The sequence below is a fragment of the Spea bombifrons genome, chromosome 8, assembly GCF_027358695.1.
Source record: "Spea bombifrons isolate aSpeBom1 chromosome 8, aSpeBom1.2.pri, whole genome shotgun sequence".
Taxonomy (NCBI): Eukaryota; Metazoa; Chordata; class Amphibia; order Anura; family Pelobatidae; genus Spea; species Spea bombifrons.
Genome location: NC_071094.1, coordinates 45,430,523 through 45,456,822, shown reverse-complemented (window position 1 = coordinate 45,456,822; position 26,300 = coordinate 45,430,523). Strand labels below are relative to the sequence as shown.

The 26,300-nt window shown below is 44.7% G+C and overlaps 2 protein-coding genes across 2 annotated transcripts; one reads left to right on the top strand and one right to left on the bottom strand.

Moving 5' to 3' along the window:
- The first annotated feature begins 5,612 nt into the window (after window positions 1-5,612).
- LOC128502717 (cytochrome P450 2C5-like) lies at window positions 5,613-9,982 on the top strand. Its single transcript, XM_053472609.1, has 9 exons — window positions 5,613-5,801; window positions 6,903-7,068; window positions 7,341-7,490; window positions 7,818-7,978; window positions 8,059-8,235; window positions 8,575-8,716; window positions 8,836-9,023; window positions 9,412-9,553; window positions 9,760-9,982. The coding sequence occupies exons 1-9, from the start codon at window positions 5,619-5,621 to the stop codon at window positions 9,939-9,941; spliced, it is 1,491 nt and encodes a 496-aa protein (XP_053328584.1). The 5' UTR covers window positions 5,613-5,618; the 3' UTR covers window positions 9,942-9,982.
- A 7,430-nt stretch (window positions 9,983-17,412) lies between these two features.
- Window positions 17,413-25,136, bottom strand: LOC128502700 (cytochrome P450 2F3-like). The gene is made up of 9 exons (XM_053472590.1): window positions 24,966-25,136; window positions 24,277-24,439; window positions 23,576-23,725; window positions 23,077-23,237; window positions 22,607-22,783; window positions 21,923-22,064; window positions 21,192-21,379; window positions 20,351-20,492; window positions 17,413-17,703 (listed from the first exon to the last, which is right to left on the bottom strand). Exons 1-9 carry the CDS (start codon window positions 25,134-25,136, stop codon window positions 17,522-17,524), a joined length of 1,476 nt encoding a protein of 491 aa, XP_053328565.1. The 3' UTR covers window positions 17,413-17,521.
- Window positions 25,137-26,300: the final 1,164 nt, after the last annotated feature.

Here is a 26,300-nt window from a genome sequence, read left to right as displayed (position 1 = left end):
AATTGTTAAAAGATCTAGGTATAGGTCTACGGCGGTCCTCATCCTTATCCTTATCTTGTTTCATCAAAAATTCTTTAGACGCGGGTAACAGTGACAAAATATCTATATATTCACCCTTCCAGTTCTTCTCTTTCATACTCTTACTAAGATGAAAACCTAATGAAGACATTTCTCAAGTTAAAGCTTCCTTTAAACATACCTCATTAACCCTATTTGAAGTTACACAATTAACCGTATCCTCTAAACCCTGCACCCACGCCGGACCTGGACCTTGCTGAACCTGACCTAAAATATTATTTAATAAACCCACTACTTCCCTTAGCTTTTCTAAACTTTGTGCCCCAGGGAAGCACTCACCCATCCTTGGACCTGCTGCAGCACTGCTTGTCCCTTCGCCTGGATCCTGACCATCAGCGTGCAGCTGCTGAAAGCTGTCATTCTCTCTTCTTCTTTCTGGTCTGCAGACAGGAGTTTTCTTACTGCTAATCCTCTTCTTCTTTGACCCAGAAGATAGCTGAGGTGAAAAAACTTTTCTTTGCCGGCAGATTCTTCTCTTTCTCCCAGAAACCACTTCTTCTACCTTATCTTCGTGTTATTCATGCTGATAGGAGTCTCCTCTGTCAGTCAGAGTTGCAGAAGAACTTGGCACAGATCAAGCTCCCGCCTCTTCTTTCCTCATAATCACAGCAGAGCCATCACTGCCTACATCAATCAGCACGCCGTCCAGGAAGGAAGACACAGATGGAGAAGCCGATAAACAGCTTCTCAGCCACTCCAGACCCCCGGCTCTACTTGCTTCTTCTTCTAGCCGACGGACAAGATCCTCCATGACGCTTGCTCAGCAACAGCTCCTTGAAGATTTTTCTTGAGGTGAATTTAATCACCCTGCGCGCGGCTATTTATTTATTTTACAGTTGCCTCACGCTGTAAGCACAGCTGACTGTACCAATCAGCTGTGCTTATTTTTCCCGCCGCCCAGAATGCCCAATCAAACCTCGTGCTGCAGCACAGCTGATAAAACCAATCAGCTGCGCTAAATAAACTGCCTGCCCAGTAACCTAGAATTAGATTTAGCTAGCCTAGCCCACCAAAACTTTATGCCTCAACTATCCTGACCTTTTAGTGACCCTTATTATATAACTAATGTCCAGCAATGGAGAATTAGCGCGCCGCTTAGGCAGCTTGCGCTTTCAATTCCCACCCACAGATATAATTTATCTATACATTATACAGGGGGCCGGTCACTGATTTATCTATACATTATACAGGGGCCGGTCACTGATTTATCTATACATTATACAGGGGGCCGGTCACTGATTTATCTATACATTATACAGGGGGCCGGTCACTGATTTATCTATACATTATACAGGGGGCCGGTCACTGATTTATCTATACATTATACAGGGGGCCGGTCACTGATTTCTCTATACATTATACAGGGGCCAGTCACTGATTTATCTATACATTATACAGGGGCCCGGTCACTGATTTATCTATACATTATACAGGGGGCCGGTCACTGATTTCTCTATACATTATACAGGGGGCCGGTCACTGATTTATCTATACATTATACAGGGGCCGGTCACTGATTCAGAATTGAGGTCAGGACCGGGAAGACGTCTGTTCCCTGTGAAATATAGGAACGGATCACACAAAGGATCCTGGTTAATAAGTACCGGGGCTCTTGGCCACGGCACAGACCTCCATTGAGAAGAAAACAGAGGGTCTTCTCAACTGGCCAACGATCCCAAATGCCTGCAAAAGAGAGACTACCCAGGGCTGCAGAGCAGTATCTGAAAACTGGGACTGTTCCAAAAAACCCATGACACTTTGGAGGTATGCACACAAGTTGTTGTGATGCGTTGATTACACAATAAATAAAAACTTTTGGCTTGACAGGATGCCGCCGTTGAATAAAAAATCCCCTGCATTATACAGGGGGCCGGTCACTGATTTATCTATACATTATACAGGGGCCGGTCACTGATTTAACTATACATTATACAGGGGGCCGGTCACTGATTTATCTATACATTATACAGGGGGCCGGTCACTGATTTATCTATACATTATACAGGGGCCGGTCACTGATTTAACTATACGTTATACAGGGGCCGGCTCAGTCCTTCCTGTACGAGAAGCCGTTCATAATGACTTGGGGTTTTCTGGATAAACTCGGTTGCTCCAAACCCTATCAGCAAACCTTAACCCCTGGATGAGATTCAGTAAACATTATCCTCGCGGCAAAAACCCAGATCAGCGATTCGGTTTTATATAAACCCATAAACCCAGATAACCCGATAATCAAGTCCAGCTCTGCGATGCCAAAATATTTACTGATTGGAAGTCGACTGAGTTTATAGGTGAAAAGTATTTCTTTATATCATAGAAATGCCATTTTCAGGCATTTTAATGGTCGTTCATACAGGTATTCTATAGGCTCAGAGAAACCCTACGCTCTCTTCATTCATTCACCTTTACAGCCCGGGCTTATTAACAACGGGGAAAATGACAGGAAAATATCATTTTACATTTTTTTCTGACTCTGTTATACAAAATCAATGATTTTCAAGATTTTCTTGATATTTCTGACCCTTAAAGAAGATCTCGGCATCGCATGAGGACCTTTGGGCGTTTTTACTCTTCTTATCTTTTCAGAAGTTGCATTTATTTATATAAATAGGGTGTCGTAAAAATGTATAATAATCATATTGGTACAGGAGGAGAATAGGGCCCTGTTCTTGCAAGCTTACAATCTATTCCATGGTCGAGGTGGACAGTAGGAGATGACTCCTTGGGTGAGGATGAGCTGATTATGGGTGAGGATGAGCTGATTATGGGTGAGGATGAGCTGATTATGGGTGAGGATGAGTTGATTTTGGGTGAGGATGAGTGGATTACGGGGGTGATACGGATTTTAATCTTGCAGGTTGGGGTAAGAATGTAGAAAGAGACGATAAGAGATGGGTGAGGGCGGTGGACGATTTAATGAAGCCTTGTCACAGACACCGGTGTCCATGTACCAACACTTTGCCTATCCCCGGTGATGATAGCGAGAGAGCCGTGTGATTTGTGGCAACGGGCTGCCTTCGGAGGGGTTAAAGGTGGAGATGGATTGAAGAAAGGAGAGAAGAGCATGATTGAAATGTTATTAAAATATCTTAATCTCACTGTTACACACCGAACACACCACTGTCATTATTACCCGGGGGCCCTACGAGGGGCCAGCCCTTAAACATGTCGCTGTCATTAGTACCCGGGGCCCTAGGAGGGGCCAGCTCTTAAACATGTCGCTGTCATTAGTACCCGGTGGCCTTAGGAGGGGCCGGCCCTTAAACATGTCGCTGTCATTAGTACCCGGGGCCCTAGGAGGGACCGGCCCTTAAACATGACGCTGTCATTAGTACCCGGTGGCCCTAGGAGGGACCGGCCCTTAAACATGTCGCTGTCATTAGTACCCGGTGGCCCTAGGAGGGACCGGCCCTTAAACATGACGCTGTCATTAGTACCCGGTGGCCCTAGGAGGGACCGGCCCTTGAACGCATTACTGTTGTGGCTCCAAAATTCCTTGACTGCTTTCAGACGAGAGGTATAACCCTCCACCGCCGTCGGCACACAGACTGTGATTACTTTGCACCGCCGGCCAAGCTCTCCGGATAACAGGCTTTTCAGTTCACAGACTCCGAGCCATACTAGAACTTCCCTCCAAATCGTGTCGCGACACAGAACATGGTTCCGGAGAGCTTTACTCGAGTGCCGACAGCGGGAACGGCCCTTACAAAAAATTACTGGAGTTTTTTCTGAAGTAATAATGCAGTTTGTTTGTAGAAAACTGCAGTTTCTTGGATGTGAAATACCGTATTTTTCGCTCTATAAGACGCACCTGCTGATAAGACGCACCTAGATTTTAGAGGAGAAAAAAAAGGAAAAAATATTTTGAGCTAAAAAATGGGCTAAAATATTTATTACAATAACTGAATAACTTAACATGAACAATAGCCAACAGCAGCATTAAGAACCATCATTACCAATCCACAGATTCCACACATACCAATCCACACATATACCAATCCACAGATTCCACACATACCAATCCACTCTCACTGTCACTCAGTCTTACTGAATGATTTCCTACCTTCTTTTCTACCTCTTTTCTTCTTACAGCAGTCTTCTTCTTACAGCAATCCTCCTCTTTGCTCCTCTTCTTCTGTCTTCTTCCGGGTCAGAGGGCACTGTGGGCGCGGCTTCAGTGCCGCCGGGGTTTGTTGTCAGATCCCGGCGGCACTGAAGCCGCGCCCACAGCAGCAGTTGCCGCGCGGATCGCAAGGGAGCAGTATCGGAGGTCTTTAACAGACCTCCGGCTCCCTTGAGTGATATTAAGCCGGTTCAAGGGAACCGGCTTAAAATCACTCAAGGGAGCCGGAGGTCTGTTAAAGACCTCCGATACCGCTCTCTTGCAAGCCTGCTCCTCCAGCGGCGGACATTACTGTCCGTCTCTGGAGGGGTGCCGGGTGCCGGCAAGTTGGCACCCCCTGATGAGCGGCACCCGGTGCGCTTTTGGTGAGTATATGCCCCCCCCCTCCCTGCCTGCATCTTCGCTCCATAAGACGCGGCTGATTTTTCATCCTACTTTGGGAGGAAAAAAACTGCGTCTTATGGAGCGAAAAATACGGTAACTGCAATACTGCACTTTTACTGCACTTTTACATCATTATATTGCAAACCTACAGTTGTACTTCAATGTACTGTAGCTTTATTGCATTTGTTCTTCCTTACAAAAATAACTGCAGTACAGTGAGGTACAAATGCAGTAAAAGTGCAAACATCGTCCAGGGTGGCGGGACCACTAAAGAGTTTGAACCAACAAAAAAAGTTCCCTTACATGTTACACAGAGGACACCCTTTAAAAACACACTAAAATAGAAAAAAAAACCATAGAAATAGTGACTTTGGGAAATTCAGACGGAATTTCCTGTCTGTTTCTATCCACGGTGACCTGATAAACATAAAGATGTAAAGTAATAAAGATTATTACTATTATTATTGTTATATTTATATTACAATTATAACTATTATATTATTATTATAGTTATATTATTATTATTATGTTATCGTTATATTATTATTATATTATTATTATTATTATTTATATTTTTCTTTTACAGCCGCATTATCAGATTCCGAGGCGCTGATAAGACGGCAGCAGAACACAAATACAGATCAGACTTAATGACACCGCAGGAGACGAGGAAGCTGCACCTTTGAGCTCACAATCCATGGCCGGAGCCGTCATAATAACCATAACATTTATTGCATTAAAAATCAAAGTGCGGGGCGTGCGAGAGACCCCCGAGCGCTCTATAGAGGCCCCCCGGAGAAGAAGCATTCTGTGTATGGCGCTGATGACCGGGTCACCTGCGACCTCCTGTCCTTTAGACCTGGGAGCTCCTGAAATATTTCGCCATCAGGTGGTCACCGAGGACAAACGAGTTCCTCTCGGCTTAATATGAAGTAAGCGGGCAGGGAGCCAGGCTCGGGGCTATTGTGGGATCTCGTGTATAAATACCGTGTGGAACACAGGTGTGGCGATTACCTGAGAACACGGCCCCAGCATGGAGCTCCTCGGACTCTCCACCTTACTGCTCGTGGTCTGCGTCGTATTCCTGCTCTATGCTTTAACGCAAAGCAGTCCGAATCCGGGCAAAGCGCGGCTCCCCCCCGGACCGACCCCGCTGCCCGTTTTGGGGAACATTCTTCATCTCAACGGAAAAAAGATCTTCACGTCGCTTGTTAAAGTAAGTGAGAAAAAGAGCTAAAACACGGGAAAAAAGTAAAGAACCAGAAACGACCTCCGAAGGCAGGAGGGGGGGGGGGCTGATTTTATACACATTTTTCCCTGATTTCTTAATTTAGAAACATTTTCTAAAAACCGAAAAATAAAAACTACTATTTTAGTATTTGACGGTGATTTATTTTCAAGGAATTCTCTGGCGGTTTTTCATTTATTTAAAGGAAATTTGGCATTTCGTTTTTTAATATATTGTTGAAAAAATGAGGAAGCAAATTTTCTGTTAAAATGTAAAGTTTTTTAAGGGCTAAGTAAATGTAAATGGTTTATTTTGTCGCCCACAAATTCATTTAAATCCAATAATTTTGTTGTAGATTTCTAGGAATAATATTGTCTATTATTTTTGGAATCTTACTATTTTTGTGCCCATTCGGTATATAATATTCTACAATCATAAGTTATATTTTAACTTTTTAACAAATCTTTAACATTATTGTCCAATTTGAACGTATTAAGCTGGACTTAATGACTAGTTTAATATTGCCAGTACTTTTTTATCTGTTTACTATATTTCTTTAACCGAATTCCTATTCTGCCCGTAGAGATAAATTTACCTCCGTAAAATGATTTATAATAATTGTATTATGTTGCTGTTTTTGGACATTTTCTGTTGCTCTGTTATTTGTTTTGAGACGATGATGAGAAACACATCTTTTTGGCTCCACAAACATTTTGTTCATTATTGGTTAACAAGTTAGGAGAAAATTAACTTTTAGTAGCTTGAGATTTGATATTTTGTTCGATATTTTAATACATATTTTTTTCTGGGTAGATCAGACTAATAATACTAATAAACACAAAACATTTAATAACATATTAAATAAATAGAAAAAAAATAATAATAATAATATTAAAAGAAAAATAATAATAACAATAATAAATAATAATAATAATAAAAATGATGACAATAATAATAATATATTGAATAATAATAATAATAATATATTGAATAATAATAATAATATATTGAATAATAATATATTGAATAATAATAATAATAATATATTGAATAATAATATTTAAGGGTCTGCATTTCCCGCCCCTCTAGCTCGGTGAGAAATATGGTCCGGTCTACACCGTTTACATGGGCATGGAGCGAGTCGTGGTCCTCTATGGTTACGAGGCGGTGAAAGAGGCGCTGAACGACCGCGGGGAGGAATTTTCGGGTCGGGGGCACATGCCGCTTCTGGATAAGATAAGCAATAACGGTCACGGTGAGGATCGCTTCCCTCGTAAGGAAGGGCCGCCCCGGTGAGCATTACTTGTTTAATGCTAAATGACTTAATCGGCCCATTAAATATCCCCGGGCTTTTGTTCTGCGGGGGCGACCATTTCCGCTGAAAATACCCTGCCCTCATCTCGCCCCCCTCCCGGCGTTTATCCCCCTTCTGTCCATGTCGGCCCGCGGCGCGAGGGACTTTCTTATCCATTCTATTCTCTATTGCAGGCGTCATCGCCTGATTCTCTTCCACCTGGTCTGTTGCAGGCGTCGTTGGCAGTAACGGCGAGCGCTGGAAGCAGCTGCGCCGATTCTCTCTCATGACCCTGAGAAACTTCGGGATGGGGAAGAGGAGCATCGAGGAGCGAATCCAGGAGGAAGCGTCTTTCCTCATCGAGGAGCTCAGGAGAACCAACGGTGTGTGAATTATCCGGAGAATATCGACCCCGCCAACAAAAACACTTTATACAGAATCCAAGATATTATCACAAATCGTACCAAACCGAGGCAGATATTTTGAGGCCGAAGGGGGATAAATTTATCAGAGCGCCAATAATTTCATTCCATTGTCAGCAATTTGAATCCTTTGTGGGAATGTATAAACTCCGATCTTACAGAAAATGAAGGGTTAAATGGTCCTCTTGTGTTGGGGGCTTCAGCGGTAGTACCACCAGCTCCAGACGGTACGTTATCTGGCAGGAGTTTGGGTTTCTGATCGTTCTTTGGTCTCCGTTTCCCTCGTAGGGCAGCCTTTGAATCCCACCTACTACTTCAGCAGAGCCGTGTCTAACGTCATCTGCTCGGTGGTCTTCGGGAACCGGTTTGAGTACGAAGACAAGAACTTTCTGCGGTTACTCGGCCTCTTAAATGAAACATTTAGAGGCTTCAGTTCAGTTTGGGGTCAGGTGAGTGACACTCGGTTCAGTGTTGGGGAGCAGGTCAGGACAGTTTGACCTAATCCTCCCCAACGTTTGCTCTCTTACAGATGTATAACGTATACCCAAAGGTCTTCGGGAAATTACCCGGACCCCACAACAAGCTCTTCGACGCCATTAAGGGGATAAAAGAATTTGTTTCGGAGAGAGTCAAAATGCACCAGGAGACCCTGGACCTCAACTCCCCCCGAGACTTCATCGACTGCTTCCTCATAAGGATGGAGCAGGTGAGTCCAGCAAGCAGCAGAGAAGCTTCGTTGTGGAGTCCGGGAACCGGGTCTGGTGACGCTCGATAGACGAGGACGGCAAATATTCTATTCTAATATTTATTTCAGGTTTCTGATGGTTTATGTAGAACGCGGATGGTTTTGGGGAACAGCGTAGAATGTGACGTCGGATGCAGTAACATAGAACCCTACGATGGTTGCGTTAGAACGTGGGGAAGATGGGGAGCCCAGGACTCCATCTCGGGATTAGAAAGCAAATCGGAGAGGCCATGTTTGTGTTTTAACCAGAATTAAGCAAACCCTTATTTTCTGCCTCTCTCCCCCTTAATGTCGTCGCAGGAGAAGAACATGCCAGACACCGAGTTTCACATGGATGGGATTCTTAACACCACGTTTGATATGTTCGACGCCGGGACAGAAACTGTGAGCACAACGCTGCGTTACTGCCTCATGATCCTTCTCAAGCACCCGGACGTGGAAGGTACAGAGTCAGCCATGTTACCCCGAAGGGATAATAATAGAGCGAATATATCGGTATCATGTCTCCAGTGGGGATATCTTCCCCAAACTTATGTCCCTTGTTGTCTCCTTTGCCCCTAGAACGTTTACACCAGGAGATTGACCGGGTCGTTGGCAGAAACAGAGCGCCGTGTATCGAAGACCGTTCGCGCATGCCGTACACAGACGCCGTCATCCACGAGGTCCAGAGATTCATCGACCTCATACCCCTTGGACTTCCACACAAAGTGACTCAAGATGTTGAATTCAGAGGATACTTTATTCCCAAGGTGAGAATCACAAAGATAATTCAATATCAACTCAATGCTTGGCTCGCCCACCTTTTCCAAAAAATATCCAAACAACTGGACGGCCACCATCAGCCGTGGAGTCCAAATGTTTATTGCCCTGTATAGGAAGAGGCTTTGCCTTTATTATATCCCAAACTATTCCGAGACCAGGGCTTAGAATGTCTTCACCTCCCAGAGGGACCATCAGAATAATGAGAGTCTATGGGGAACGGACTTCATTAGCATAGCCATAAAGCATCAGCTCAGTGTGTTTATTGGGTCAAAAGCTGAAAGTTCCTTTTTTCAAACATTTTATTTTATTAATAAGCTAAACAAACGGTTTGATGTCTGATTCCCCTCGCTGTAAGACGTTCTCCCTCATTCTCAGGGCACCACCATCTACCCGCTGCTCGGTTCAGTTCTCCGCGACCCCAAGCAGTTTAAGAATCCGAACGACTTCAACCCGGGACATTTCCTGGATAACGAGGGAAAATTCTCCAAGAAAGACGGATTCATGCCGTTCTCCTCAGGTACCTCTCTCTGCCCAAATCCCATCACACACATCCGCATTCAAGTTAAAAACTCCCCCCATTATGTTTTTTTTCTACACAGTTTTAAACTTTTTTTCAAAAGGTTACAAGAGATCGGGCGGTCAAATTCCTTTTTTTTAAATGATGTCATCAGAAAAAAATAGGCGATCTCAGCGATTCCATGTCTCTTCTCTCCCACCCCGCAGGGAAGCGGATCTGCGCCGGAGAGGGCCTGGCTCGCATGGAGCTCTTCTTGTTCCTCACCACCATCCTGCAGAACTTCACGCTTAAGTCTGCCGCGGACAGAGAAGAGCTCGACCTCACCCCGGAGATCAGCGGATTTGGAAACATTCCCCGAGCCTACCAGCTGAGCTTCATTCCGCGCTAACAGAGACCGACGAGGGCGACGTGTTTTTATTATAACAAAGGTAGTGATACCAACAGCCTCCCCCTACGCCGCCGCCATACTTCACATAAGCTGTTAGAAAACCTTAAATGGGCTTCTTCATCCACTTTTTTTATTTTGACATTTTATTATTAAAATATTAGTGATATTATTCCGGATATTAATTAATAATAACTAAGGTCTCCCCAGAAAATCATGCAGAAGAGGCCCCATTCATAAATTTACCGGGAATGCTTAAATGTCATGTGATACAAAAGCAGGCACTGATAGGTTGTTGCACAAATAAGAAACTTCTGTAAACGTTTTGTTGTTTCTTTATGTGATTAAACCTTTTGATTAAAAAATGTAAATAATAATTATAATGATAATAGTAATAATAATGATAATAATAATAGTAATAATAATAATATTAATGATAATAATAGTAATAATAATAATAGTAATAGTAATCCATCCTATAATGTGATTGAAAGGTTACAGATATTTTTTGTAATTGGAAGCTCTTTTTTCTGTATATTTAGAGAGATTTTATGATATTCATTTTAAATAAATGCTATTTTATTCTACAAAATGAAAAGCATCTTTTTTTCTGAGCAGAAATATTATAATATTAATAGAATGTGGGCGCCAATAGCCAATAATGCGTATTTGGTTGGGTATATCGATGATATTTCTTCTGTCCACTTGTTATGGATGGAATCCATGGAAACAAAATAGAACGGTCACAAAGCGATTAAAGGGTTAAAAAAAAGGGTTAAGAAAATATTATCTTTAACAATTTTAAGATAAGGATTTGTTGTACTTTTCAAAGAATACAGAAGACGTGAAGCTTAAATAAAAATAAATTACACCATGACTGGATCCTTTTAGAATCCATTCAAGAGAAGAAAAATGTAAAATCTATTAATAATAGGGGACAGAACTCCTGCGAATATCCAAAAAGTTGTACTTTCAGCCCTGTGAAACTCCATTAAAAATCACGTCTTTATGGTTTTCCACCTTAAGTTGCGTCACAGGTGCCCACATGTGACATAACGAAAGAATTTTGATGTCATCAAATAGTTACCGCAGAAGGAATAGGAGATCTAACAGTGAGAGTAGAATCCCAGCAGGGGTGGAAGAGACATTCTAGCCGCCCGTTTCTCCTGCTGTAAAGACTCAACCCTTAATCAGTCGTTGGTCTCGTCTTAGATTCAGGAGCCGTATGTCTATCCCATGCATGTTTAATCCCCTCACTGTATTACCCTCTACCACCTCTGCTGGGAGGCTGCTCCACTTATCTACCACCCTCTCAGTAAAGTAAAACTTCCTCACATTCCATCTAAGCCTCTGGCCCTCTACTGTTCTAACGAGCGCAGGGCACGGTTCGGGTGCGTACTCAGACAGGCCAGGTTGTTCGCTCTGTTGGGATTAATTCAACGAAGTTGGCCGATTGTCAAGAACTCCGGCTCGGTTGGGGTCCACTGGCAAGATTAGCCGGTACCTCCCACCCCACGGTGAAAAATGAGGACACCGGATTCAATAACCGAAAGCAGACCCTACAGCAGATGGGGAATCCCTCGCAGACGGGAACCGGCAGCGGTCAGGGCCGGGTTACGAAGATGGGGAGCAACGGTGGTAGGAGTCTGGTCAGGACAACCTAAAAGGTCTAAGCCAGGGTCAGCGAGTAACAGAGATAAAGTACTAGATGGCAGGAACACTGAGTATGAGTGTTAGTGTTTAGATTGAGTCCTTCTAAAACTTTAATTTTGCTCACCTTGAGCTTTAACTGGTCCGCTCGCCTGCCCGCCATCCTCTGGCTCTCTGCCACCTCTTTCCTTCTGACCTGAAGCCTCCTGGAGTTCCGGACATTGAAACGACGACGTAATTACATAAGTATGGAGTCCACAAATGGCGTCCCACGCCCCATACGGAAGGCAAGAATTGTTCAAATGTTCAGAAAACAGAGATTTATTTCCAGCAACTCAGGATTTCCCACAATAGGTGTCACCAGAGGATGTCACGGCCCCATTCGGTCTTTGGTTTGGGTGGGAGAGGCAATGTTGGAGCACTGGACGACTCAGTGATTAGTGACTGCTGGGGCAGTGTGAGGTCCATGATGTAACAAGGGGTGAGCGTGATGTCGTGGATGTCCATGTGCTCACAGCCATGTCCTTCCGCTGTTACTCATGTCAAACTGGGAACAGGTCACTGACGTGGAGTCACCCTGCTCAACCTCAGTGCCACCACGATGCGTTAATACTCGTGCCATCTTCTGGCATGATGATGGATGATTAGGAGAACCTACGCAGTCCCGTAACTCCATGTTCTGCAGCTTCCATTGAACATTTAGTAATAATGGCACAATATACCAAATAAGCTCACAGATGTGCGAAGGACGGTGCGAAGGACGGTGGCCATGATAGTGGCGCATTTAATTTCCTTAAATAACAAGAATATTTCTTTCTTTATTAACAAAATATTGACAATGGAATATCGAAAGTCTGCATTTTCTGTCCCCTGTAGTTCAGTGAAAAGTTTGGTCCGGTCTACACCATTCACGTGGGCATGGAGCGAGTCGTGGTCCTCTGTGGTTATGATGTCGTGAAAGAGGCGCTGAACAACCGTGGAGAGGAGTTTTCTGCTCGGGGACGCATGCTTTTGGAAAGGATAATCGATGGCGGTCACGGTGAAGATGGCCGGACTCCGTGTCCCCTACTTCTGTCTGTGCCGCCCCCACAGGACAGATTCCGTGTCTCATAGCTCCCTCCTGTCACCCACCAGTGGCAGATAGGTCTCTCTTTATATTACCGGTTTACTGATTCTCTTCCACCTGGTCTGTTGCAGGCGTCGTTGGCAGTAACGGGGAGCGCTGGAAGCAGCTGCGCCGATTCTCTCTCCTGACCTTGAGAAATTTTGGGATGGGGAAGAGGAGCGTCGAGGAGCGAATCCAGGAGGAAGCTCAGTTCTTAGTAGAGAAAATCCGAAAAACCAAAGGTGAGTAAATTTACCGCGTCTGTTTTATCGAAGGAAGGGCTAAAGTTTATCAAACACAAATGGAATGATGGCAAATGTTTGGCAACACAGACAATGTAGGGTTAGAAGTGTTTGAGCTCGTTGAGTGCCATGTAAGGCAAGCCATTGGGCAAAACAAGGACCCTCTTGTTAAAGGAAGGGCAACCTACAGTCTCCTGAACCCTCAGGCTAAAATACCAGTGGTGTATACTGGCCTGATAGCCCCCAAACACCTTGTCTGTGTCATATTTGTCCCCAAACAGCTTGTCAAGTGCCCTAAGCAACTTTTCTAATCCATCTTTTTTCCGCCAAACACTCTGACTGTGTGACCAGTGCCACTAAACACCTTGTCAGTGACCCCAAACAGCTTGTGTGGGTCATCTTTGTGTTTCAAACAAATGGTCAGTGCTGTTGTTTCACCTTTGTCCCCAAACAGCTTGTAAGCTCCCCCAAACAGCACACATGCTTTCACATACACATTCATGCTAACACACACTTATATGTATACTCATCGTAATGCACACACACGGTCAGTAACACCTCATTACCTGGTGCCGCACATCCTGGTGGGCAAGCTCTTGTAAATAATGTCATATCCCGGCTCTCGGTAAGGACGATGGTGGTCATTAAAACACATTTTGGAGGAAGGGTTGTCTTGAGGTTGCCATGGGTCAGGCCTAAGGCAGAACCCAACCAAAATACATAGAAATATGGACTCTGACGACATAGCCACCATTTGGTCTATCGAGTTGCTCTCTTTTTCCTGCCTCCTTATTCAGTGGTAGGTCTTGCACATCTTGGTAAGATACAATGTGTTCATGTGTTATAATTAAGAGGGAAGTAGAAGCATTATTAACTCATCTACAGACACCAGAAGGCTTGTTTATCCCTCACAAATCTCATGGTGCTGCCACAACCACAATGGATTCTGGGTAGACACATGCAAATAAAGTTAACAACAACCACCTTTTGCCTCTACACCCACTTTAGACATGGATCCCTTGGGAGTAATTGCCCACTGTACAAGACAGCCTTCAGACTAAAGTCAAGTAAAGAATTCAATAACCAAATCTCCACTCATTTTTTTTCTTGCAATCTCTTTTTACACATCTTATTTTACACCAAGAAGGCTCAGGACCCCAGCTTTTTCAACTAATCGTCAAAGTCAGAAAGCTGTGTGCAATGAGCCCCAAGAGGCCCTGCTAGCTTTTCAACATCCCAGCCAGGAAGATGCAGCCTGGCAGAAGAGTTACTCAGCCAGAGACTATAGATGAAGAACTGAACTCAGCAATCCCTCAGAGGGCTCAGCTGGTGGCAATCAGCTCATCCCGAGCCTCAGAAGAAGCCATAAACATGCTAGCTGCTCTTTTTTATCATCAGTTAGAGAAATACCCTTTTTTAAGTTATGGTGAGCAAAGCTGATGGGAAAACCTTTCCACTTAAAATGAAGAGGGAAATAGAAGTATTATTAAACGCTCATCTACAGACACCAGAGAAGCCAGAAGGCTTGTTTTTTCCTCAGAAATCTCATGGTGCTTCCACATCCACCTTCTGGGTAGGCGCATGCAAATAAGATCAAGCCGGTATTAATCTAGTACCCCAACCTCATGCTGATGACTCCCATTAAGGATGAAGCAGCTGTCTGTGAGTGGTGATCTGGCTACTGCATCTCTAACCCGAGTTTTGTATAAAGTCTGTCTTGTACAGCGGGCAATTACTTTCAAGGGATCCATGTATAAAGTGGATGTAGAGGTAACAGGTGGTTGTTGTTGTTGTTCATTTGTTGGGTTGTTCTGTCTAGCAGGTGAAGCTCCTCAGGAAGCGGTCCTTTATAATCTGTAGTGAAGGCAGAATGAGTAGACATTCAACTGTCCTCCAAGCTCGCAGTTTAGTGAATATACCCCACCATGTGGTGAGGTAAAATTGAGTTGTCTGTTACTATGTTCGCTGCCTTTGTTTCAGGAGAAGGATATCCCGGACACTGAATTTCACATGGACGCGCTGGTTGACACCACTTTTGATATGTTTGGAGCGGGTACTGATACAGTTAACATAACCCTACGTTACGGCCTGATGATTCTTCTCAAGCACCCAGACGTGGAAGGTGTGTATGTGACGGACTGCCGGGATGCACGTGGCGTGCAGACAGACAGGTTGTTTATGCTGTGTCTAATATTCCTCAGTTCCTTATGTGTCCACAGAGCGAGTTCACCGCGAGATCGACCGGGTCATTGGCAGAAACAGAGCCCCGTGCATAGAAGATCGCTTGCGCATGCCATACACGGACGCCGTCATCCACGAGATCCAGAGATTTGTTGACCTCATACCCCTCGGTGCTCCACATAACGTGACCGAAGATGTTGAATTTAGGGGATACTTTATTCCAAAAGTGAGAAAAAAATTGAGGAGACAGAAGATTATTTATTTATTTTTGGTGGGGGTTTTTTTGGAAGCCAAAGGCCTTGAGCTCCTCCCGTTGTCTACTGTACATCCGGTCTGGAAAAAAGGGACTGGTGATCCAAAGAGATAAGGCCACAGTAAATATCAAGTAGTCAACCTTCATCATCTGAGGCTGTTCTCCCACAAGGGGATATGCAACCTCATCCTTCCTTCCCAGACCAAAGCCTAGGGATGGCCAGACCTTTTTGGGACTTTTTTCTGAAGTAATACTGCAGTTTTTTGGACATGAAAAAACTGCAATACTGCACATTTACTGCACTTTTTTTTTATATTGCAAACCTACAATTCAATGTACTGCAGCTTTATTGCATTTGTACTTCCTTACAAAAATAACTGCAGTAAAACTGCACTACAGTGAAGTACAGATGCAGTAAAACTGCAGTAAAAGTTTTCATGTCCAAAAAACTGCAGTAATTTTTTCGTAAGGGATTGGTCCGCCCGAGCAGGAAGTTGGAAGCCAATTCCTGTTCTCTCCCATCAGCCCGAGCAGGGTGAGGGGCGATTTACACCATTGATGGGGCAGCAAGATGGCGGCTCCTGCATACAACGCATCGGGGGGGGGGTAACAGATAATTTTTTTAAAAAATTAATAGTTTCATGATTAGGAATGGGGATCACGATCAAATAGACACTTCTCAGCACCAAAATATTTAAACCAGTCAGGTTTTAGCGTTGATGGATTTCAGTTAGAAGCAGAAAAAGTTTTTAAAAATAATAAAATTGTTTAAAAAAAAAAAAAGAGTATTAAAAACTGCTCTCCCCCCCAAGCAGGCTGAGACGTAAGCCTTCGAATGCACTCACTGCTGATACTCAATTTAGAGTGTGAGTGCGAGTGAACCTAGAAGAAATGACGCTGTTTTGAAGGAGGTCACCAGATACTGATTTGATTTTCTTCTGTTCAGTAAACGATAAATGTCTATTTTTTGAAAGCATTTTTACTTTACAGCATTTTTTGACACCTGCCTAAACTAAAACGCTCGGGGGTCCAGCCCCCTTAGCACGCCCCGTCGGGGATCTGTCGCCTCCAGGTTTTCATCAACTTTACCATCTCTGTTGGGATTCTGTACCGTCTGTCCTGGCAAACAATACGACGTTCAAACCCTTCCCAGAAAAATGCCATACATTTTTGCCGGGGACCCATTAATGTCATGTGACAAAAAAAAAAGATGGCACTTAAATATATTTGCTGTAGAACGTAAAAAAAGCTCCTTAAAAGTTTCTGATTTTTTTTAATGTGATTCAATCTTCAGAAGAAAGAGTAAAATGGCAGAAACACAATAAAGAATCAAACAGCAAAGTACTAAATAGCTAGAGATATTCCCAACAATCCAAACAGCCAGGGGGCGCTCTTGCTTTAGTGGGTGTGGCTATAATAATAATGGGGTTTATTTACCCCGTTTAATTTATAAAGCCGTTTCCTGCTGTTTCTATACACATTATCGGGGCTTTTAGGACTGTAGAACCCTGCGATCCCCTCATACCCAGCAAACATTCTGACCTCCTAGAAAAGAGGGGCATCAGTGGGGGAGAGAGGGGCATCGGGGGGCATCAGGGGAAGAAAGGGGGCATCAGAGGAGGAGAGAGGGGCATCGGGGGAGGAAAGGAGCATCAGAGGAGGAGAAAGGGGCATTGGGGAGGAAAGAGGGGCATTAGGTGAGGAAAGAGGGACATCAGGGGAAGAAAGGTGGGAATCCGGGTAAGAAAGAGGGGCATCAAGGGAGGAGAGAGGGGCACCCTGTGATACCTTCATACCCAGCAAGCAGGGCATCATGGGAGGAGAAAGAAAGGCATCATGTATTTGGGGGTAGGGACTGGCCAAGCTAACAGGGGTATGTGGCAGGTATGGGAGCATCGTATTGTTTTCCATGGTGACTGCTCCACATTTAAGGCTTTACCCCCGATGGCTCTCTATAAAAATGCCCCACTGATCCATACGATGCCCGGAGTGTAGCTATACATTATACGCAGCGGCGGCGGCACGTGTTATAACGACGCGGCGGCGCATGCAGAGAGCTTTATTATCATCACCCCAAAAGAATAAAAATCATGAATCCCTCAGCCCGGTTTATTCCGCCCTGCAGATTATCACACATTCATTACTCCGGCCCTCAGCGCGGGATCAGACACATTTTATAGGGCCACGGGATGTTTCCTAAGCCGCTGCTTGCAGGCGTAATGTCAATGTCTTTGGGGTCCACGAGGGGCTTCAGACTGAAGTTTTGAAGTATTGTGGTGAAGAAAATAAACAACTCCATCTGAGCCAAACCTTCCCCGAGGCAGATCCGCTTCCCTGCAGAGACAGAAGGGAACATGTCTAATAAGCATATCTCCTATACCCACAAAGACCCCCGTAACACACCCAGCTCTCCCATAATACCCCATAACACACATCCAGCTCTCCCATAATACCCCATAACACACATCCAGCTCTCCCATAATACCCCATAACACATCCAGCTCTCCCATAATACCCCATAACACATCCAGCTCTCCCATAATACCCCATAACACACATCCAGCTCTCCCATAATACCCCATAACACATCCAGCTCTCCCATAATACCCCATAACACACATCCAGCTCTCCCATAATACCCCATAACACATCCAGCTCTCCCATAATACCCCATAACACACATCCAGCTCTCCCATAATACCCCATAACACACATCCAGCTCTCCCATAATACCCCATAACACATATCCAGCTCTCCCATAATACCCCATAACACACATCCAGCTCTCCCATAATACCCCATAACACACATCCAGCTCTCCCATAATACCCCATAACACACATCCAGCTCTCCCATAATACCCCATAACACACATCCAGCTCTCCCATAATACCCCATAACACACATCCAGCTCTCCCATAATACCCCATAACACACCCAGCTCTCCCATAATACCCCATAACACACATCCAGCTCTCCCATAATACCTCATAACACACATCCAGCTCTCCCATAATACCCCATAACACACATCCAGCTCTCCCATAATACCCCATAACACACATCCAGCTCTCCCATAATACCCCATAACACACATCCAGCTCTCCCATAATACCCCATAACACACATCCAGCTCTCCCATAATACCCCATAACACACATCCAGCTCTCCCATAATACCCCATAACACACATCCAGCTCTCCCATAATGCCCCATAACACACATCCAGCTCTCCCATAATACCCCATAACACATCCAGGTCTCCCATAATACCCCATAACACATCCAGGTCTCCCATAATACCCCATAACACATCCAGCTCTCCCATAATACCCCATAACACACATCCAGCTCTCCCATAATACCCCATAACACATATCCAGCTCTCCCATAATACCCCATAACACATCCAGCTCTCCCATAATACCCCATAACACACATCCAGCTCTCCCATAATACCCCATAACACACATCCAGCTCTCCCATAATACCCCATAACACACATCCAGCTCTCCCATAATACCCCATAACACATCCAGGTCTCCCATAATACCCCATAACACATCCAGCTCTCCCATAATACCCCATAACACACATCCAGCTCTCCCATAATACCCCATAACACATCCAGGTCTCCCATAATACCCCATAACACACATCCAGCTCTCCCATAATACCCCATAACACACATCCAGCTCTCCCATTATACCCCATAACACATCCAGCTCTCCCATAATACCCCATAACACACATCCAGCTCTCCCATAATACCCCATAACACACATCCAGCTCTCCCATAATACCCCATAACACACATCCAGCTCTCCCATAATACCCCATAACACACATCCAGCTCTCCCATAATACCCCATAACACACATCCAGCTCTCCCATAATACCCCATAACACACATCCAGCTCTCCCATAATACCCCATAACACACATCCAGCTCTCCCATAATACCCCATAACACACATCCAGCTCTCCCATAATACCCCATAACACACATCCAGCTCTCCCATAATACCCCATAACACATCCAGCTCTCCCATAATACCCCATAACACACATCCAGCTCTCCCATAATGCCCATAACACACATCCAGCTCTCCCATAATACCCCATAACACACATCCAGCTCTCCCATAATGCCCCATAACACACATCCAGCTCTCCCATAATACCCCATAACACATCCAGCTCTCCCATAATACCCCATAACACACATCCAGCTCTCCTATAATACCCCATAACACACATCCAGCTCTCCCATAATACCCCATAACACATCCAGGTCTCCCATAATACCCCATAACACACATCCAGCTCTCCCATAATACCCCATAACACATCCAGGTCTCCCATAATACCCCATAACACACATCCAGCTCTCCCATAATACCCCATAACACACATCCAGCTCTCCCATAATACCCCATAACACACATCCAGCTCTCCCATAACACCCCATAACACATCCAGCTCTCCCATTATACCCCATAACACATCCAGCTCTCCCATAATACCCCATAACACACATCCAGCTCTCCCATAATACCCCATAACACACCCAGCTCTCCCATAATACCCCATAACACACATCCAGCTCTCCCATAATACCCCATAACACACATCCAGCTCTCCCATAATACCCCATAACACACCCAGCTCTCCCATAATACCCCATAACACACATCCAGCTCTCCCATAATACCCCATAACACACACCCAGCTCTCCCATAATACCCCATAACACACATCCAGCTCTCCCATTATACCCCATAACACATCCAGCTCTCCCATAATACCCCATAACACACATCCAGCTCTCCCATAATACCCCATAACACACATCCAGCTCTCCCATAATACCCCATAACACACATCCAGCTCTCCTGCACACTATATATACGTTATTATATATATACCTAGATTATTTTATACACCTATAGCTTCCCAACACAGCATCCCGGTTCCATACCTGCCGAAAACGCCATGAACGCTTCATTTTTCTTGAATGCTCCGTTCTCGTCCAAGAAATGCGTTGGGTCAAAAGCCTGGGGGTTTTTAAACTTTGTGGGGTCGTACTGGGACGTGCAAATCAGGGGCATGATGTTCAGACCCTAGAAAATTGAGACAAAAGGGGCTAAAGGTATTAAGGGGTTAACTGTCTACGCAATCTGCCCCATGCAGGGTAACAGAGATGACATAATGTTATGTTACCCCAAACCTTTTAACGGTGAAAGGACGCAGATCATACAAAGGGCTGTCACCCACTGTGACCCAAACTGTTACATAGCAAGAATCTGTCCTCGTTTCCCCTCGAGGGCCACGTCATGAGTTAAATATTCACTATTTCATTGGTCAAAAGGTAGCCCAGAAGCGTAACCTTTGCCTAATCTTTGTGGGGCAAATGTCCCCCCGTATAAAATCTAAATTATAATCCTCCGTTGGCGGAGATCCAGGGAATTAAGAAATAAAAGCTCGCAAACTGCCGATCCGGCAACCACTATTAAAAAGCAGGTGAGAGATTCACGGACAGGCGGAACGATCCAATCACAAGCCCCGGTACAATGTGTAGGGCGTGCGGCGACTACCTCCAGAACAGGCTGTTCTGAAACCGTCGGAGAGACGCCCGCCTGCCGAGGATTGTGTGTCAGCTTCAATGTCTGGCAACGGTAGCAAAAAATGCCCGTTATTTACACAGAAACATTCTGGGGTAAAGTTCTAGAAATGGAGCGATTTTCAGCTGCTTTCTACGGCGACTGGGGACGTAACCGGCGCGTAGACCTTGTTCAACGCTCTACTCCAAATGAACGCACCTCTGGCAGGTCGTATCCCCGAAACTTGATGTCCCGGGTGACGGTGTGAGGGACGCTCATGGGGACGATGTCTGCGAATCTCTGGATTTCGTAAATAACGGCTTCCGTGTAAGGCATCTTGCTTCGGTCATCCATGCACGGACTTCTTTCTCGGCCGATCACTCGGTCTATCTCCTCATGGACCTTCTCTGATGGGAACCACACAAGAAACGGGACAAACGGGCACATTTAACTCGAAAGCCACCATTACCCCAGGTTACACCTCCCCCTGACCCTTACAAAGGCTGCCTGAACCAATCAGCAAGAACCAGCAACTTAACGATAGGGGAGAGATTGCTTAATGGGGATCATGAGGTAAAGTAAGATGGTGGCTCATGTGGGAAACATAGAAGGAGGGTTTCTGATACATATATATATAGTGCTTATTTAAATCTGATAACCCCGTTCCATGGGTTCCTTTCCATGGGATTTGGGGAAAAATGGTAGATCTCCGGTTGGTTGCCAATATCATTATCGCATGAGAGTGACTAAACCAGCAACTGGATCACCTGTGCGCAGCCAGGAATGACCTTAATATTTGCCTAGAACCTGACAGCTCTATGTCTCCAATTACTACTTTGGGGTTCCTTGGCCATTCGTCATAAAGCAAACCCCTCTCCCCATTTAGACAAAAAAAGTTTCTAAACAAAGAATGTTGTAAGGAGCTTCCTTCCCAAAATGCGTTGGTTTACCTTCTACCTCTGGGTGCCGCAGTAAGATCAGGAAGCCGTATCTCAGGGTGGACCCCACGGTCTCCGTCCCGGCAAAAAACACATTTACCGTTGTCTTCAGCATCGTCTCATAGCAAAAGTGGCTCTGGGGATTCTTCTTCTCCTGTAGTGGGGGGTAATGGAGATCGTGAGCGGTTCTCTCCGTACTCTTGCGGCACAGAAGATATGGGGGCGTCAAGAAGAGTGGACAACAAACCAGGACTTTGGAGACGTCTCACCTTTGACCCGCTCCTTAACAGATCTCCGGTCAGACCTCACCTAGAGTAGTGGGTACGGTTCTGGAGACCCCATCGCCAGGTGGAAATTGAGTTTAGAAGAGAGCAACTAAAATAGGGAATGGTTTGCAGGAAAGGCTAAGAGATATCAATATGTCCTGCAGCATCAGACCTTAGTGCATATGGGGCACCAACGGGCAAGAAGGGACCCTGTGTCTGCGCAACACTAAGTGACGGCCCAGAATTGACCCGGAAACTTTTTAGAATATCAGCCATGCCAGCGACCGACCGTTCCAAGTGTAGACGACCTTCAGCCATCTCTTGGTCAATGATTCACCCAATCCTAGACTAACGCTTTTTCCCAGCCTTTACCATTCCTGTCCTTCTTTACTTTCTAACAAAATACCGCGGGTCCGGGGGGGGTCCATACCTGCTCGATTTTAATGAGGAAGCAGTCGATAAAATCCCGAGGGTTGTTGGGGTCAAGAGTTTCCTTGTTCATCCGAAGTCTCTTGGCCACGAAAGCCCCGAGTTTGACGTAGTTCTTGTATATCTGCTTGTGGGGACCGGGGATCCACTGCATGATTTTAGGAAACACAAACAGTAGCTGCAAAGAGAAGACCAAACACCCCAAACATATCAATTTATGGCTGTCCGGTCATCCGAGAGCCAAGATTTTTGGTGTTTTTTTTCATGATTAACCATTATTTTATGGATGTTATATATGTGGGTCCTATTTAAGGAGCTCCCCACATGGAAATGGCCGTCTTGTACATGTCCACATGTGTCTCAGATAGAAGATCCATCTGGAATGCTCTCCTTGTAGTCTATATAGGAAGGACATGGGACCTCGAGCCCCGTGGCTTAGCATAGACCCCATAAATCATTGTGTTTGCCCACCTGGCCCCACGTGGAACTCATTAAGTGCCAGCTGTTGTTGATGAGGTAGAGGAGGTTGAGGAACTCCTTGTCCCTGTAGTCAAAGCGGTCTCCAAACACCAAGGAGCAGATGATGTTTGACCCGGCTGAGCTGAAGCCAAACGTTGGATCAAAGGGTTTCCCTGTCAAGAAAAAGGACCATAGTGTGTCGACCCAGAAGCCCCGTTTCCCTGCCCCCCATCACCGTGTTAACTTCTGTCCAATGTCCGTTAAAAAATACAATATTTGGGAGGTGCAATGAGCCTATCTCCATACCCCACCACAATTCAGTCCTCTGTAAACATACCCCTGCTTGAACACAGGTGGAGGATGGAGATGTAGAATAAGTTCCTGTTCAGTTTCTTAGTACATAGTCATTCATGTCTCCTAAGATGCAGATTCTGAGAAAATGACTTTTTGGGCCAAGATATGGATTCTTCAAGACTTATTGTAAAAATATACTAATCGCCATGGCAGATACCTTCACTTTTTTGGAACTCTTCTATCAGGTACTGGGCCTCCTCCTTCACCCTCTCCTCCAGGCTCCTCTTTCCCATTCCGAAGTTCTTCAAGGTGGTGATCGCAAAACGACGCAACTGCCTCCACCTCTCACCCGTGCCGTACACTATTCCTGTATGGAAAGGGGCAACAAAATATTGACGTTGTTTATAAAGGCGTCGTGCTGTTTCTATACACATTATCGGGGCTTTTAGGGCTGTAGAACCCTGCGATCCCCTCATACCCAGCAAACATCCAAGAAAAGAGGGGCATCAGAGGAGAGATAGGACATCAGAGGAGGAAAAGGGGAATAGAGGGAAGAAAAGGGGCATCCGGGGAGGAAAGAGGGATATCAGGAGAGAAACAGGGGGTATCATGGGAGAAAAGAGGGGCATTAGGGGAGGAAAGAGGAGCGTCAGGGGAAGAGAGGACAGAGGGGTGTCTGTAGAAGAAATTGGAGCATCAGGGGAGAAAAGAGGGGCACAGAGATTTGGGGTCTCAGTTCAGTTGGGAGGCATGTGCTGTCCAGCTGCTTATTACATAGAAAACAAACCCAAATCTCTGACAAGACAATAAACCCCAAATACTGCGGCTGCAGCCATTAAAAAGTTCCAAAATTCTCCAAATAGGAATGATTTAGAAAGAAATGAAGCCACGCCGCCTGTCTGACGGGAGACCTCTTACCGTTTCCCTTGCTGTACATCTGGACGGCAGGGAAGTCTCCCCTCCCGCTGAACTCCTCCGCGTGGTCGATCAGCGCCTCCTTTAATACCTGGTACCCGCACAGCACCACCGTGGGGCGAGAGCCAAGGTGGAAGGTATACATGGGGCCGTACGTCTTACTGAGCTGGCGAAGGGAAGAAACGCTGCTTCAACAGAGCATCTCAGTTATAGAAATCAGAACCCGCCCGCAGATCGGCCCCATTCGGCCCCCCATCTAGTCGCGGGTTTCGCCTACTGTGAAGACTCAAACCTTAATCGGTCGTTGGTCTCGTCTTAGATTCAGGAGCCGTATGTCTATCCCATGCATGTTTAATACCCTCACTGTATCACCCTCTACCACCTCTGCTGGGAAGCTCTTCCACTTATCTACAACCCTTCATATTACTGTGAGCCTAGAAAAGAGGGGCATCAGGGGAGCAAAGAGGGACTAACCAAACTAAACAGGGACACTTGGGATAAGAGAATAAAACTATCTATTAAAACGAAGCACAGATCATTGAGATACCCATGGAGCAGGTTTTTATAGCTCGCATTAGATCGCGATTACATACACATACATGTTTAGGGTTTAGTTCCCAGCTGCATGTCGTGTGGAGGGATACTCATTAGAACTCTACGCTACGGTCAGTCGAAGGTTTTCTTAGACTTACATCCACCAGGGACTTGATGAGGTCATTTATCTTGACCTGGTGCATGTTTCCAATGAACGGCAGAGGAGTGGGACCCGGGGGCAATTTCCCGCGACGCTTCCTCTTGGCCAGGAAGATTACGCAGGTGAGGAGGAAGACGAGAAGGAGGGTGACAGAGCCATCGAGGTCCATGGTGAGAAGCCGAGGAGGCTGACAGCAGGGAGGCACGGAGCTTATATACCCGTCCTTTCATAGTCGTCATAAAAAAGGGATCATTGCACCACCTGTACTGGGTAAACACCACGTACAGATGTTACTGGGGCATTGGGCTTGGTACACGACCAACACAAACACAAGAGCCAGGGGAACAGCACAAACAAAGCGACATAAAGACGAACTGCACTCATCCGGCTCAGTGAAACGCAGAATAGAGTACATTTTGCAAGCACCCCGACGCGTTTTACGGCATGAAAATCAGTGCAGGCATTCTTTCGTTATCGGGGTTAGAAAATCAGACTTCGGTGTCATTTCCCCTCCCTCTCCTGTCCGTTCTGAAACAGGAAGTGTACTTAAGTATGCCAAAAGCAGTCACTTGCCACGTATATGGTAGCGGAACGCTGTGATTGGCTGCTGTTACCATCAATGACTGTACTTCTTAGACAAGACATTGGATTGGACCTTCTCAAGAAAATAAACCTTCGCAGATCTGCCATTATATTTTTCTACTGTTAAGGTTATGTCACATGACAATGAAGCGTTCCCGAAATAAATTATGAATGAGTCCAATTTTTTTCATCATTAAATAATTATTTCTCTGGAAAGGTTGATGATTTATTAATTTTTTTTTTTTTTAAAAAAACAGGTAAAGGTTGATTTAAAAACCCTCTAGGAACAATGAAAAAAAACCTTGCATTAGTCATTAAATATCTTGTGTTTTTTTTAGTAATGGTTAGAAATATCGATTTAAAAATTTTGGGGACCAAATAACCGATAATACTATTTTTTATGCTATATACTATATATATATATATATATATGCTACATTTATATATTCATTAGATCTTTATGTAAAGTTCTCATTTATTATATATTTATGAATTCCACTTATATGTGTAAAGTATATATATGTAGATATATATCCCCTCCATTTATTTTATATATGAATATATATTTTTCTTTATTTATATATTTAAAGTTTTCATATATTATTTGTATATTTACTCAATTTATTTAAATAAAGTTTATTTTATTTGCACATGTACATTTTCACTTATTATATATTTATTCATTTATATATGTAAAGTCTTCATATAGTTTATGTATCTCAATATATATATATATTCATTCCATTTTTTC